A 12588-nucleotide genomic window follows, 5' to 3' on the forward strand; every position below is an offset into this window, starting at 1 on the left:
TTTTCACGCAAATTCTTCTGCAAGTTGGGGTTTAGTCCAAATCTGCATCCTTTCCTTCAAGGCTCAGGGGTCCAAGATTATCTTCTGTGTCTGTGTCAATTGGTTTCCCTTTTCTTTGTTGAAGAGGGTCTGTGCAATCCTTCTGCCTAGTCCGCCATCTTGCCCCGCCTCCTCAAAAGTGATGGATGTTTTAAGTTTTGGGAAAAATGTCATTGAATTATACTTAGTGGATTACTGCCAAATATGTAAGTGAGGGGTAGCGATGTCATCATAAAGTTGTTATGCTGCAAATGCTGTACTACATCACGGTTAGCATGTACTTGAGCATCAAACCTAAACTCAGAAACCCACTGCTGTAGAGTCGGATCCAACTCACAGCAACCCCTCCTTGGGTTTCCAAGGTGGTATCTCTACAGAAGTAGATTGCCAAATCTTCCTTCTGAGGAGTGACTGGTGGGCTTGAACCGCCAGACTTCTGGTTAGCAGTCAAATGCCTCAAGCACTATGCCACCAGAGCTCCCTTTCAAACCTACTCATAGCTATTAATGTAGTTTTATTGTTCATATTTCCTTTTATTTTGACTTTAACTGTGCTTTAATTTTCTTGAACAGGAGAAACTCCAGCCTACCACTATGGGACCCACTATTCATCTGCCATGATTGTGGCCTCATACCTTGTAAGGATGGAGCCTTTCACACAGATATTCTTAAGGCTACAGGTAAAACCTTAAATTAGGAATTTTCCATTTTTTTCAAGCCTACCTTTTATTTAAAATTGGATTTTTTTTTAATGTCATTTACTGTATAATATGAGAAGCCCTGATAAGTTTTATTGATAAAAGTATTGAAACAGAATTCAAGCAGAATTTCATTGGACCAAAACTGAAGAACAAGTTGGAATTTTCAAATGTTTTAAAATAAATGATACAGTCCCTTAAATCAAATTAGTAGGTAAAATATGCTTTCAAGCCAGGTATAAGGAGTTCAGCTCTAACTGACTGAATTCCACAAATGTTACATAAAGCATGATGTGTTCTAGCCCATCTTTTGCCTTCTGAGCCATAATTGCTTTTCTCCACATGCTCTTTCAATTTATTCAGCAAATGTTTATTGAATACTTACAATGTGCCAGGCACTCTTCTAGGGAGCTCTGGTAGTATATTGGCTAAGGCACTTAACTGTTAACCAAAAGGCTGGCGGTTCAAACCCACCAGCCCTCCTTGGAAGGAAGGTTGGGCAATCTACTTCTGGAGTGGTACTGCCTCAGAAACCCAAGGAGGGGTCTCTATGAGTCGGGTCCGACTCAATGGCACATAACAACAACAACAACAGGCACTCTTCTATGTGCTTGGGGCTCATCACTGAATAAAGACACAAACCTGCCTTGTGGAGCTTATCTTTTAGTTGAGAGAGACAAGCATAATAAATAAGTAAATTACAAAGTGTTTTAGAAGGTGAAAAATGCTATCAGGAAAATGCAGATCGAGAAAGGAGGAAACAGTATGGGAGCAAGAGGTGGTGGGGCGGAATGCAGTTTAACATAGAGAGCTCAGAGTAGGTGACATGTAAGCAAAGACCTGAAGGAGGTGAGAGAATCAGCTGTACAGAAGCCGCTGAGGGATGTTCCAGGCAGAAGGAAAAGCCAGTGCAAAGACCTAAGACAGGTGTATGCCAACAGGTAGAGAAACAACATGGAGGCCAGTGTATTCAGAACAAAGTGAGTGAGGGGAGAAAGCCATAGAGAAGAAGGCAGAGAAGTAAAAGGGACCAGATCAGGCCCATGGTATGAACTTTGGCATTTTGCACGAGTAAGCTTCATCACGAAGACAAATAACTCTGTGTTCATTTAATACACAGCATAGAAAGGTTGATTGAGGAAGGGGATTGGAAGGAGATGTTTATGAAGCTGCAAAGACAAAAGAAATCCCTTTTCTGTTTAAATTTATCAGTCTATAACTTCTTGATCACCTTTCCTAATTCTCCCCTTGATGAGTTTAGTATGTAATTCCTTGGTGTGAGAATCTGAGTCGTGTTAATTTATAAGATGAAATAAACATTTACATAACTGTAATATTTGCAACTACAAATGGTAACAGAATCTTTTCATACAAGGCATCACAACTATGGACTCTTCATAGTCTTGACTTTTTTAAGTCTTTACATATGGATTTCACTTTGATTACAAGTATATAGACCAAAAAAACCTACCATAGGGTTGATTCTGACTCATAGTGACCCCATGGGTTGATTGCCTCATTTTCCTCCCACGGAGCACCTGCCAACCTTCTGATTAGCAGCCACATGCCTTACGCGCTACCACCAGAGCTCCTTTGTGTGTCTATCTTTGTAGATAGATAGATAGAGAAGATAGATGGAGAGATCTTGAACACACCCTTTATAAGGAACACCCTTTGTAAAGGAATTAGATTAAATTTCCTTTTGTGATCATGTACAGTTTTGTGTATTTGACATAAGGTGATAGGAAATTGAAATATCACCAAGCATATTTATTTAGGGTTTTCAAGCCCTGGGGCTTGACATGCTGTGTGATGGGAATGGTTCCCTAACAGTAAGGTGCCTTCTCATTCTGCCCCACAGGGTGGCCACTTTGACCTGGCTGACCGAATGTTTCACAGTGTGCGTGAGGCCTGGTATTCCGCATCAAAGCACAACATGGCAGATGTAAAAGAACTGATCCCAGAATTTTTTTACTTGCCAGAATTCCTGTTCAATTCCAACAACTTTGATCTAGGTATGTAAGAGCTGTGTCACGGTCTTAGGAATGTTGGCCAAGAAAAGACCATTAGCAATGAGCGAGTTTTCTGAAGACTGTGTGTAATAGATACTGAAGAGAAAGGACATTTCAGATTTCTTTGTGGCTTCAGTTGATTTTATTTACTATAAGTGGAGTGTGTGATGACGTATTAAAAGAAAAAGTAGACTGTTGCCCCAAAACAGTTGTTTCAAGCCTAGAGTCTGGGAGACATTTAAATATTGACACAGATTGCATTAATATTCAGAGTATTATTATTTCAATGAAAATGAAGGTAAAGTGAAAAGTTATCTGAAAACTGTTCCTATTAAAATCCAGTAATAGCCAAGGGTGGTTGGTCTATCCTAACTTTTTTATGTTTCATTTTTATCTCATATATTTCAGACTCATTCCCAGTTTGTTTGCTAATGTGTTTTAAATTTAGAATTTCAGAAAAACCACATAAATCCTTGTCTTTTTCCCATTTGCGTGCTGTTTTGTAGAAAAACAGGACCAGATCAACATTTATAAAAAAGAAATTCTATCAGTATTCTGCTCTCTTTTCATATTATCCAGCAGTTGGAGGAAGCAGATTGACTTCGGTTACAGTTTTTGGAGCACAGTTTGCTGATCCCATGTGTTTCTGAGTATTTCTTTAAAAACATATCAAAATTCCATTGTTTCTAGTTTAGAACATCCGTACCAGATATTATGTTTTCAGGCTCCATATTTTATGCTAGTTCAGCATGTAAGTATTCTACTACTTCAAAAAGTGTCTTTAACAGAAAATTTAGGGAGATACTCATATATATATACATGTGAGTTATTTTCCTTTTTAAATTTTGTTTTTAAAAATAATTTTTATTTGTCTATCAGCAGTCCTAAACTTAAAAAATTATAATTCCGTGTCCACTGGGAAGGATGAGAAGACTCTCTCAGTGGTCCCAATAAAAGTCCTGAAATTGGGTTTCATTTCCTCTGACCTGAAACTCACACCTGAGCAGCTAGAGAAACCAAGTTGTAGGACTTAGAGGGAGTGAGGGTTCCTCCAAAAGCAAAAACAACAAATGTGTTATGCAACCTATGAAGAGGTTACACTTTAGTATGTTATTATTTTCACTTATAATTCACCTTTGGAGAATGCTACGTTCTTTAGTCATACCACTTTAAAAGATATGGAGAGGTATAGAAAGAAAGAGATACCCCTAATCCTCTAGCAACACTGGATCAGTTACAATAATTGTGTTGCAAGAAAGTTGCAGCCAGACCACTTGTAAATGCAATGAAACAGTCCACTTTTAAACAAGTAAATACAAGAAAGATCATGTATTTTTGTCATCCTTTTTCTTCATAACAAACTGCCTTCCCTCCTTGAAATCACTTTAAAAAGCACTGTTTGCTTGTAAGAGCTAAAAACATAAAATTCCAATTGGGAAACAACGTCATGATCTTGGATTTGGCACTGGATTCTTAGATATACCAAGAGCATGAGCAACAAGAGACAAAATAGATAAATTGGACTTCATCAAAATTAAAAACTTTTGGACATTAAAGGATTCAGTCAGCAAAGTGAAGAGACAGCCTACAGAATGGGAGAAAATATTTGCAAATAATATGTCAGATATGTTTAGTATCCAGAATGTATAAAGAACTCTTTGAATTCAACAACAAAAAGACAACCCATTAAAAAATAAAAAGAGGACTTGAATAGGCATTTCTCAAAAAATGATATACTAATAGCTAATAAGCATATGAAGAGATGCTCAACATTACTAGTCAATAGGAAAATGCAAATCACCTGGATATATGCGGGTGTTCAGGCAAATATATGTACGTGTATGCTCATGGCACCATTATTCATAATAACCAAAAGGTGGAAATAGCCTAAATGCTTATGAACAGATGAATGGATAAACAAATCGTGTGTGTGTGTGTGTAGACCCACACACATATATGCACAATGGAATATTACTCTGTCGTGAAAAGGAAATGAAGGACTGATAAGTGCTATAATATGGATGAACCTTGAAAGCATTATGCTAAGTGAAAGTAGCCAAACACAAAAGGTCACTGATTGTAGGATTCCATTTACATCAAATATCCAGAATAGGTAAATGCACAGAGATAGAATACAGATTTGATACTAGGAACAGGGGAGAGGAAGAAATGGAGAGTGACTGCTTAATGAGTAGTACAGCAATTCCTTTTGGGATGATAAAAATGTTTTGGGATGTTGTTAGAGGTGCTATTTGTACAATACAAGCAGTACCCAGGTTATGAAGTCTGACTTACTTACAACCTATAGTACAAACCAACCCCCATAATGCCTATTATATTAAAAATTCAAGGTACATACAACGGTTTATAATAACAAACTGGCAGTTCTTTGTGACAAACATTAAAACATTATTATTATTACTGTATTATGTTAAAGATGTCTTAGTGTATTTGCAGGTGTTTCTTTAATGTTTCTATGCACAGAAGGGTACGTTACATACTAAGACAAATATTTGACCGAGGTTAGATATGACCCACACCTGACTTACTACGATTTGCAAATCAGCTTAAAGACAGATTTAGCAACAGAACTCATCCAAGCACTGCCTGTATTGTCCTTTAAAAGGATTATGTTATGTGAATTTGCCTCAGTTAAAAATAAAAACAAACACACCAAAAAAAACACTGTTGCCTCTCCGTCCAGAAAAGATAGTAAATGGTCTGAAGGAAGAGCACTTGCATTTTTTTCCCTGAGTCAGGAATAAGTCAAATTCCCCATGGTTGTCTTGGCCTTCACCTTGTATACACATGCAGGGAAGCTATAGAGTAGTAGAATGAAACCAAGGGTCTTCCACAGACTTTTTTCCCTTTAAAAAGTATTTTTAGTTACAGGTAGTACTGATAAGGAGATGAAATCATTTCACCTAAGTATTCAGGGAACATGAGCAAAATTTTGAAAACCAGATTACATCTCAAGTAGCCTAGGGTTTATTATCTACTTTTTCTTATCAAAAATTTTATGAGATTTTTCATTTAAAATAATTAGTCCTACACAGTTTTTCTAGGGGTTGTGGATAAGAGTGCAAAGTGTGTAGTTGTTGGGGGCGGGGGGTTATAGTAACTGATTGCTTTGTTTTCTTTAAGTCATCTGTGGGCATTTGTTCCAGCCAAATCAAGACATGCTTTTAAAATAAACTAATTTTTGTATCTCTCACCTAATGCCATATTGTAAATTGTTGTTGTTGTTGTTGTTATGTGCCATTAAATTGGACCTTACTCATAGCAACCCCTCCTTGGGTTTCCGAGGCAGTATCACTACAGAAGTAGATTGCCCAACCTTCCTTCTGGGGAGTGGCTGGTGGGTTTGAACTGCCAACCTTCTGGTTAGCAGTAAAGTGCCTTAGGCGCTATGCTACCAGAGCTCCCACATTGTAAATAAACCATCAAATAACAATGAAAAGAAAAAAAGACTTTTGGCTTAGGGAAATATTTGTATTGGCTTTGGTACTGCTTTTGTGTTCTAAAAGTTGACCAATTGCACTTCTCTATGCAGATTTCTAATACAACTATTTATCTAACCAACTGCTGCTAAACTAGTGAGGCAGTATTAGAGTCATTGCTTCACAATGATAATCTGGTTGTACCTAGAAAATCTGTGTGCTGAAGTGAGTTTTGGGTGGGAGGTATTTCAGAAAAAGGAAAAAGATTGATTTTCAGATGCCAGACCCATTTAATGTGTTTTACCATAGATAGATTTCATAGCTAACAGTCTCTTTAATCTTTTAAAGATTGTCTGGCTTAAAATAACAGTTTACATGGAATAAATAGTATTTGGCATGCATTATCACAACTTGGTGTTTTTGTTTATACTGGGTAGCTACAGTATTTCTATTAAATAATACAGTAACAGTAAATAGTTACATTGTTTCAGATTTTGTTCTTAAATGAAAATCCTTATAGCAGAATACATGCCAGTTCTGTAGCTCTCTCAAGAATTTCAGAATCAGAAATTTCAAACTGCCTGTATCACAGATACCACCAGGAGACTCCTACAGTTTCATTTGCTCATGAGGGAAGAGAACATTCAAACTGAAGGCAACTGAGGGGACAGATACTCTTTCATTAACCTCTTTTGTGTGAATGGCAAAAACTTGTCAAAACTTTAGGAGAAGAAATTCAGGACTGGTTAACTGCTGATGACTCACCAAGCTTTAAAAGCCTAAATAAGATTTTAGTGAAATCGTTAACTATCTTCCAAATGAACAGTCCTAAGAAGACTGAATTTGTGTAGTTTTTCCAAATTTAAAGCAGTAGCCTCACAAAATCGTTCTTTAAAAGAATCCTTTAGTGAATTAATTTTCAGCATGGTTGTGCATAATATCTCTCTCAGAGAAGGACAGTGCATGTTAGCATATTTAAGCCTCTAGGAAGTCTTGCAGGATAGAGGACTTTGTATAACTCAGCATTTCCTGAAATCATTTGAGCCTGGAAGCCCCCAGTTTTGCATTAACACATAAAGCATTTCTCTGAGGAGGTACTCTAAGGGGAAGTCTTGGGGAAATGCTGGAGTGTGTGATCACTAAGTGTCCTTTCTGGTAGAGAATTTTGATAGTTCTGATAATGACTCTAACTTGGTTGCTTTAATATGAAGTTAGTATTCATCCCATTCTTCTTTTCTTTTCTTACCTTTTTTAATATACCCAATTACATAGGCTGTAAACAAAATGGCACCAAGCTTGGAGATGTCATCCTTCCACCCTGGGCAAAAGGGGACCCACGAGAATTCATCAGAGTCCACCGTGAGGTAATGGGAGGATAACTGAATTTCATTTGGGCATTGACCACGTACAAAGAGAAGACTTTGAACAGTGTATTGCCATTTTGTTTAAGTTACTAATATCATTTTCATTATTTTTAGTTATTTTATTTTCTACTGACCACTTTTCTTTTACTTTCTAAGCAAAGTATAAGAGACAGCCAGTGAGTGAACCTGCTTGTGCTTTTAAATTACAGGCTTTGGAATGTGATTATGTGAGTGCCCATCTGCATGAGTGGATTGACTTAATCTTTGGCTATAAACAGCAAGGCCCTGCTGCAGTAGAAGCTGTGAATGTCTTCCATCATCTTTTTTATGAGGGTCAGGTGGATATCTACAACATAAATGACCCACTAAAGGAGACAGCTACCATTGGGTTCATTAACAACTTTGGTCAGATCCCCAAACAGGTATGAATGTTCTTTTCCTTGCATCTAACTGTGCTAGTTCATTTTTTAAACCCTGTAAACACTCTAGTTCATTCTACAGGCAGTGAATCACCATATAATAATTAAGTTTAGACTAAGTACCATAAATGTCACCCCATATGATCCTAAATCATTACTTTGTCCTCCCTTTTATAGTCTCCATAAATAGAAATGTTGTTCAAAGAGAATCATCTTTGCAGCCTAGTGTGAGGTGTGCTTTTCTGTGCCTGTACAAGGAGGTGGGAAGAACACATCCATAGAAGCAGAGATATGGATGTAAAAATGATATGGTGGGGGCAACTAACTGCCTCTATCTTCAAGATGGGAGAGGGAATCACTATAGCATCAGCCCAAGGCAGACTCCTGTGAGGCAGGAGTTAAAGATACTTCTACCCTCCAACTTTTTTACCAATTCTGACAGCAGCCATTTCACCCACGGCACTGTCAACTTCTCTGCTGGGTTTGATAGTCCGTTGCAATGGCTACGCAGAACTCATAGACCATACTCGCAATTATGGGATTTATTAGGGAAGTAACAGGTCACAATTTAGGATCATGAACAACTCAGGATACAGTTGTTGAGTCAGGACAGCTTCTCAATAGTGCCCATAGTTAGGCCTCTCTCTGCCCCTTGACCCCTCAACCCTCGACCTAGTCTCTACTCTATTCGGCCAAGTTTTAGAAAGTTCTTTAGCTCCACCAATATGTGCCCAAGGGCATCCTGCTCTGCCAGTAAGCCTCAGCCTAAAGGAACTCATCTCTCTTGCTCCATGGACCAGGAGGCCCACTGTGCTGTCTCCTACCAGTCTCCTGCTTCTGCTAGCACCAGTGTTTTGCCACACTTGCCACTGCTTCCAGCCATTTTGTGCCATCTCTGGTGTTAGTGTTACAGCTCTCTGTCTCTGGGTCTAGGAGGTTCTCAGCACTGGGACCCTGAGTCCAAAGGACATGCTCAGCTCCTGGCAATTCTTTCTTGATATAATTGGTCCCCCTTTTCTGCCTCTGGGATGGCTCATTTTTATCCTAGCAGGATAACAGAACTTACCAATCCCCTCTTTAGAGTTCAATATACCTGATTGGCATGGTTCTACCCCTACAAGGTTGCTGTGTACCTTATTTGCATTGTTAGAAGCTGTCTAAGCCCCTTAGTAAGCAAGAAGCGACTACTTATTTGCATAGTCTCACCCAGTTATTTGGTGAGAGATAACAAGCCCATGGCAAGAAAGGCCATTTAAAAGTGATCAGTCACACTGTATGGCGTTTCCTCCAATTCTAGTGGGAAACCTATGCCAGTCTTAAGCAACAAAATGACATGGTCGTATTTACTTTTTTAAAAGATCATTCTTAAAAGGTTTAAAAGAAATAAAGTAGCAATGCACACATGCATGGGAGGATGATCAGGAGCAGAAGACCACTTAGGAAGCTATTATAGTCTAGGGAACAGAGGACAGTGTATAGATTCGATCATTGATTGTTGTTGTTATGTGCCGTCAAGTCAGACCCGACTCATAGCGACCCCTCCTTGGGTTTCCGAGGCAGTATCACTATGGAAGTAGATTGCCCCATCTTCCTTCCGAGGAGTGGCTGATGGGTTTGAACTGCCAGCCTTCTGGTTAGCAGTCAAGTGCCTTAGCCACTGTGCTACCAGAGCTCCCAGATCATTGATTAGGTATGACGAATGCTGGGATGTCAGATTGCATGCCATGGAAATGCATAGGATGCATGCTACAGTAGCTTGCCACCATCTGGAACCTGAAGATGGAGACCAAGAGCTTAACCTCTCAGCACGCAGATTCAATTCCCATGCCTTCAATCTCTCATCTTCAGTGAAGCGCAAACATCTGTTGAGCAACTTCATTACTTCTTTGATCTCTGTAGTCCACGGTATACCAGGAGGAGTAGGATGCACCCAGGGTCACTGCAGCACAGTGTGGAAAAGGCACATTTGGTTGGGCATTCCAACTACCTACTTCTCCTGAGTAGAGAGGCTAACTGTCTGACCCTAGCTATCCTCCTCTGTTCCTGCTTCAGATCTCTCCCCTGGGCTGCCTTTTGTAGGTTAACTTTGAGCTTTGGTGGACTTGACAGTTGGGAACACAGAGAACAATGTCAAGCCTTTGTGCATGTAAATGCCACAAGGGATAGCAGGATGGTCTAGAACTGCTCAGTTCACAGTGCCACTGGATCCCCCAATAAAGGAAACACATTTACTTTTAAAGCAAGATGTGTGTTCTTAAACTCTAATCACAGTGCAAAAATCATAGTGAAACTTTCCCTTTTTCTGAGGGTTACAAGAGCAGTAGCTGTGATTCATTATACTATTAAAAAAAAAAAACCTCACTGCCGTCGAGTCAAAGCCAACTCATAACAACCCCTCCTTGGGTATCCCAGGCAGTATCTCTACGGAAGTAGATTGCCCAGTCTTCCTTCTGAGGAGTGGCTGATGGGTTTGAACTGCCATGCTTCTGGTTAACAGTCAAGTGGCTTACACACTATGCCACCAGAGCTCCCTCATTATCCTATGGAAAACAAATATTCTCAACAGAAAAGTCGAGATACGTGGCACTGTCGCAGGATTTTTGTGCCACTGTTGAGTTTGAGAGATAGGCAAAGTAGGAGATACAATTTAGGTACCAGTGTATTTCCAGAACATTCTGATGACTAATAAGAGACTACTTCCAAATGGAACCATCTTAGAAAATCCAGGTTTTATAGTCACTATAGCCTTAGATAGGAGCTCTGGTGGTGTAGTGGTTAAGTCATTTGGCTGCTGACCAAAAGGTCAGCAATTCAAACCCACCAACCACTCCATTGGAGAAAGATGAGGCAGTCTGCCTCCATAAAGATTTTCAGCCTTAGAATCCCTATGGGGCAGTTCTATTCCATTATAAAGGGTTGGAATTGACTCAGTGACAGTGGGTTTATAGTCTTATACCTTCATATACCCCATAGTCTGACAAAGTGCTCTGCCTTAGATCTTATGTAAAAGTTCTTCAGTAAACATTCATGAAGGTGCTTGGGAACATACATGTCATTTATACAACTTCAATTTCTTGTGTCATTATTAACATTTATAGAAAATAGTAGAACTCTGATCTATGGCCCTGTATGTAGATAAAATAGAGATAAGTGTTTAAAGATTTGGGGCCAAAAATACGTTATCTTCCTCTATACAAAGCAATTTTTCTACTTTTGTTTTCCTGAAAATCCAAAGTGTCCCTTACAAAGTATGATGATGGTATATTCATTTCAATCTCATTTAGTCAAAGATTTTTTTTTTTTTCAATATCTTCCTCTAATACTAGTTTTCCAACAAAGGACTGTTTATTTTGAACATCTATAGTATTTTAAAAATGGTCCTCTTAAATGCACATTAATATTTTTTAGTCCTTAAGGAACAATGAGCATAGATGCCAACGATTTCTTTTTCCCTTTGTAGCATCAAAAAGAGGCAGGGGGAGGGAGGCAAATTAGTAGCATTTAAAAGATACCAAAAGAATGTTATTAAGTCATGTAGAGAAAGGCCATGCTGAAGCCAGAATAATCCTACTGAAGAGTATGTCTGCCTGTCAGCAGGGACACAGAATACTATTGAGCTATTAGTAGATTTTTAGCCATCATTGGAAAATAATTAACAGTTGACTATAGTCCAACTATAGGTTGAATAGATTGTCTTTTCAAAAGTTCTCATGAATTCAGTTTAGCACAAAGCCTGGCAATAACCCAGACTAAAGTATCACAGTCCTGTTCCTACTTATTAACTTGTGAGATCTCTGGCAACCTTCTTAGCCTTTTTTAATTTCTTTCCTCACCTGTAAAATAGGGATAACAAAGTACCCTAGTGGTTATTATGAAACTTAAATGGAATAAAAACATAATGCCTGGTGCATAAAAGAGCTTTCATTATAATGTTAGCTTGATAATAAAATGTTAGTTTTTATTATTCAAGTGTGTCTTCTTCTCTCACACCAGTTATTTAAAAAACCTCATCCACCAAAGCGAGTAAGGAGTCGAGTAAATGGAGACAATGCAGGGATCTCTCTCCCACCCGGATCTACAAGTGACAAGATCTTTTTCCATCATCTAGACAACTTGAGGCCTTCTCTAACACCCGTAAAAGGTAAGATGACAGGAAGTAAATTTTTGATTCATAATTTGGTGGGATTATTTCATAATCCTAGTTGAGCAATGTTTACTTTCTTATGTAATTTATAATAAATACTATACTTTTTATGTTAAAACACCAAATGCTTGTTAGACTTTTTTCCCCTGCCTGTTGGATTCTTGCATCCAAAATAGAAACTGAACAGAGTAAAAACTCTAAAATATCAAAATCTTGTAACTTCAACTTCATACAATAAATTAGAACAATTTCCGTCTTTACTTTTCACCTTCATCTGTATATGCTCTGCTGATTAGAAATAGCAGTAGGAGGACTGTCTGTATAGTATGCCAATTAAAAAGCATCTATCTTTTGTCTGATGATCTTATGCATTATCTAAAAGCACATTTTTCAGGTGGATTTTTTTTCCTTAGAATAAAAAATGTTTTTGCAAAGTCTTGAAACTTTAGAAAAGAATCCAAAAAGTTTCAAAG

The 12588-nt window shown here is 38.3% G+C and overlaps 1 protein-coding gene across 1 annotated transcript in view; it reads left to right on the top strand.

Moving 5' to 3' along the window:
* The window catches only part of WDFY3 (WD repeat and FYVE domain containing 3), a 341413-nt gene that overhangs the window by 285559 nt on the left and 43266 nt on the right, over positions 1-12588 (top strand). Inside the window, exons 52-56 of the mRNA XM_042782046.1 lie at positions 612-718; positions 2598-2751; positions 7461-7552; positions 7762-7974; positions 11965-12112. Coding sequence (XP_042637980.1) covers positions 612-718; positions 2598-2751; positions 7461-7552; positions 7762-7974; positions 11965-12112 — 714 coding nt within the window. The remainder of the gene's footprint in view (positions 1-611; positions 719-2597; positions 2752-7460; positions 7553-7761; positions 7975-11964; positions 12113-12588) is intronic.

Source organism: Orycteropus afer, unplaced genomic scaffold (assembly GCF_000298275.1).
Source record: "Orycteropus afer afer isolate SDZICR_OR568_19922 unplaced genomic scaffold, OryAfe1.0 scaffold00227, whole genome shotgun sequence".
In the NCBI taxonomy this organism is placed as follows: domain Eukaryota; kingdom Metazoa; phylum Chordata; class Mammalia; order Tubulidentata; family Orycteropodidae; genus Orycteropus; species Orycteropus afer.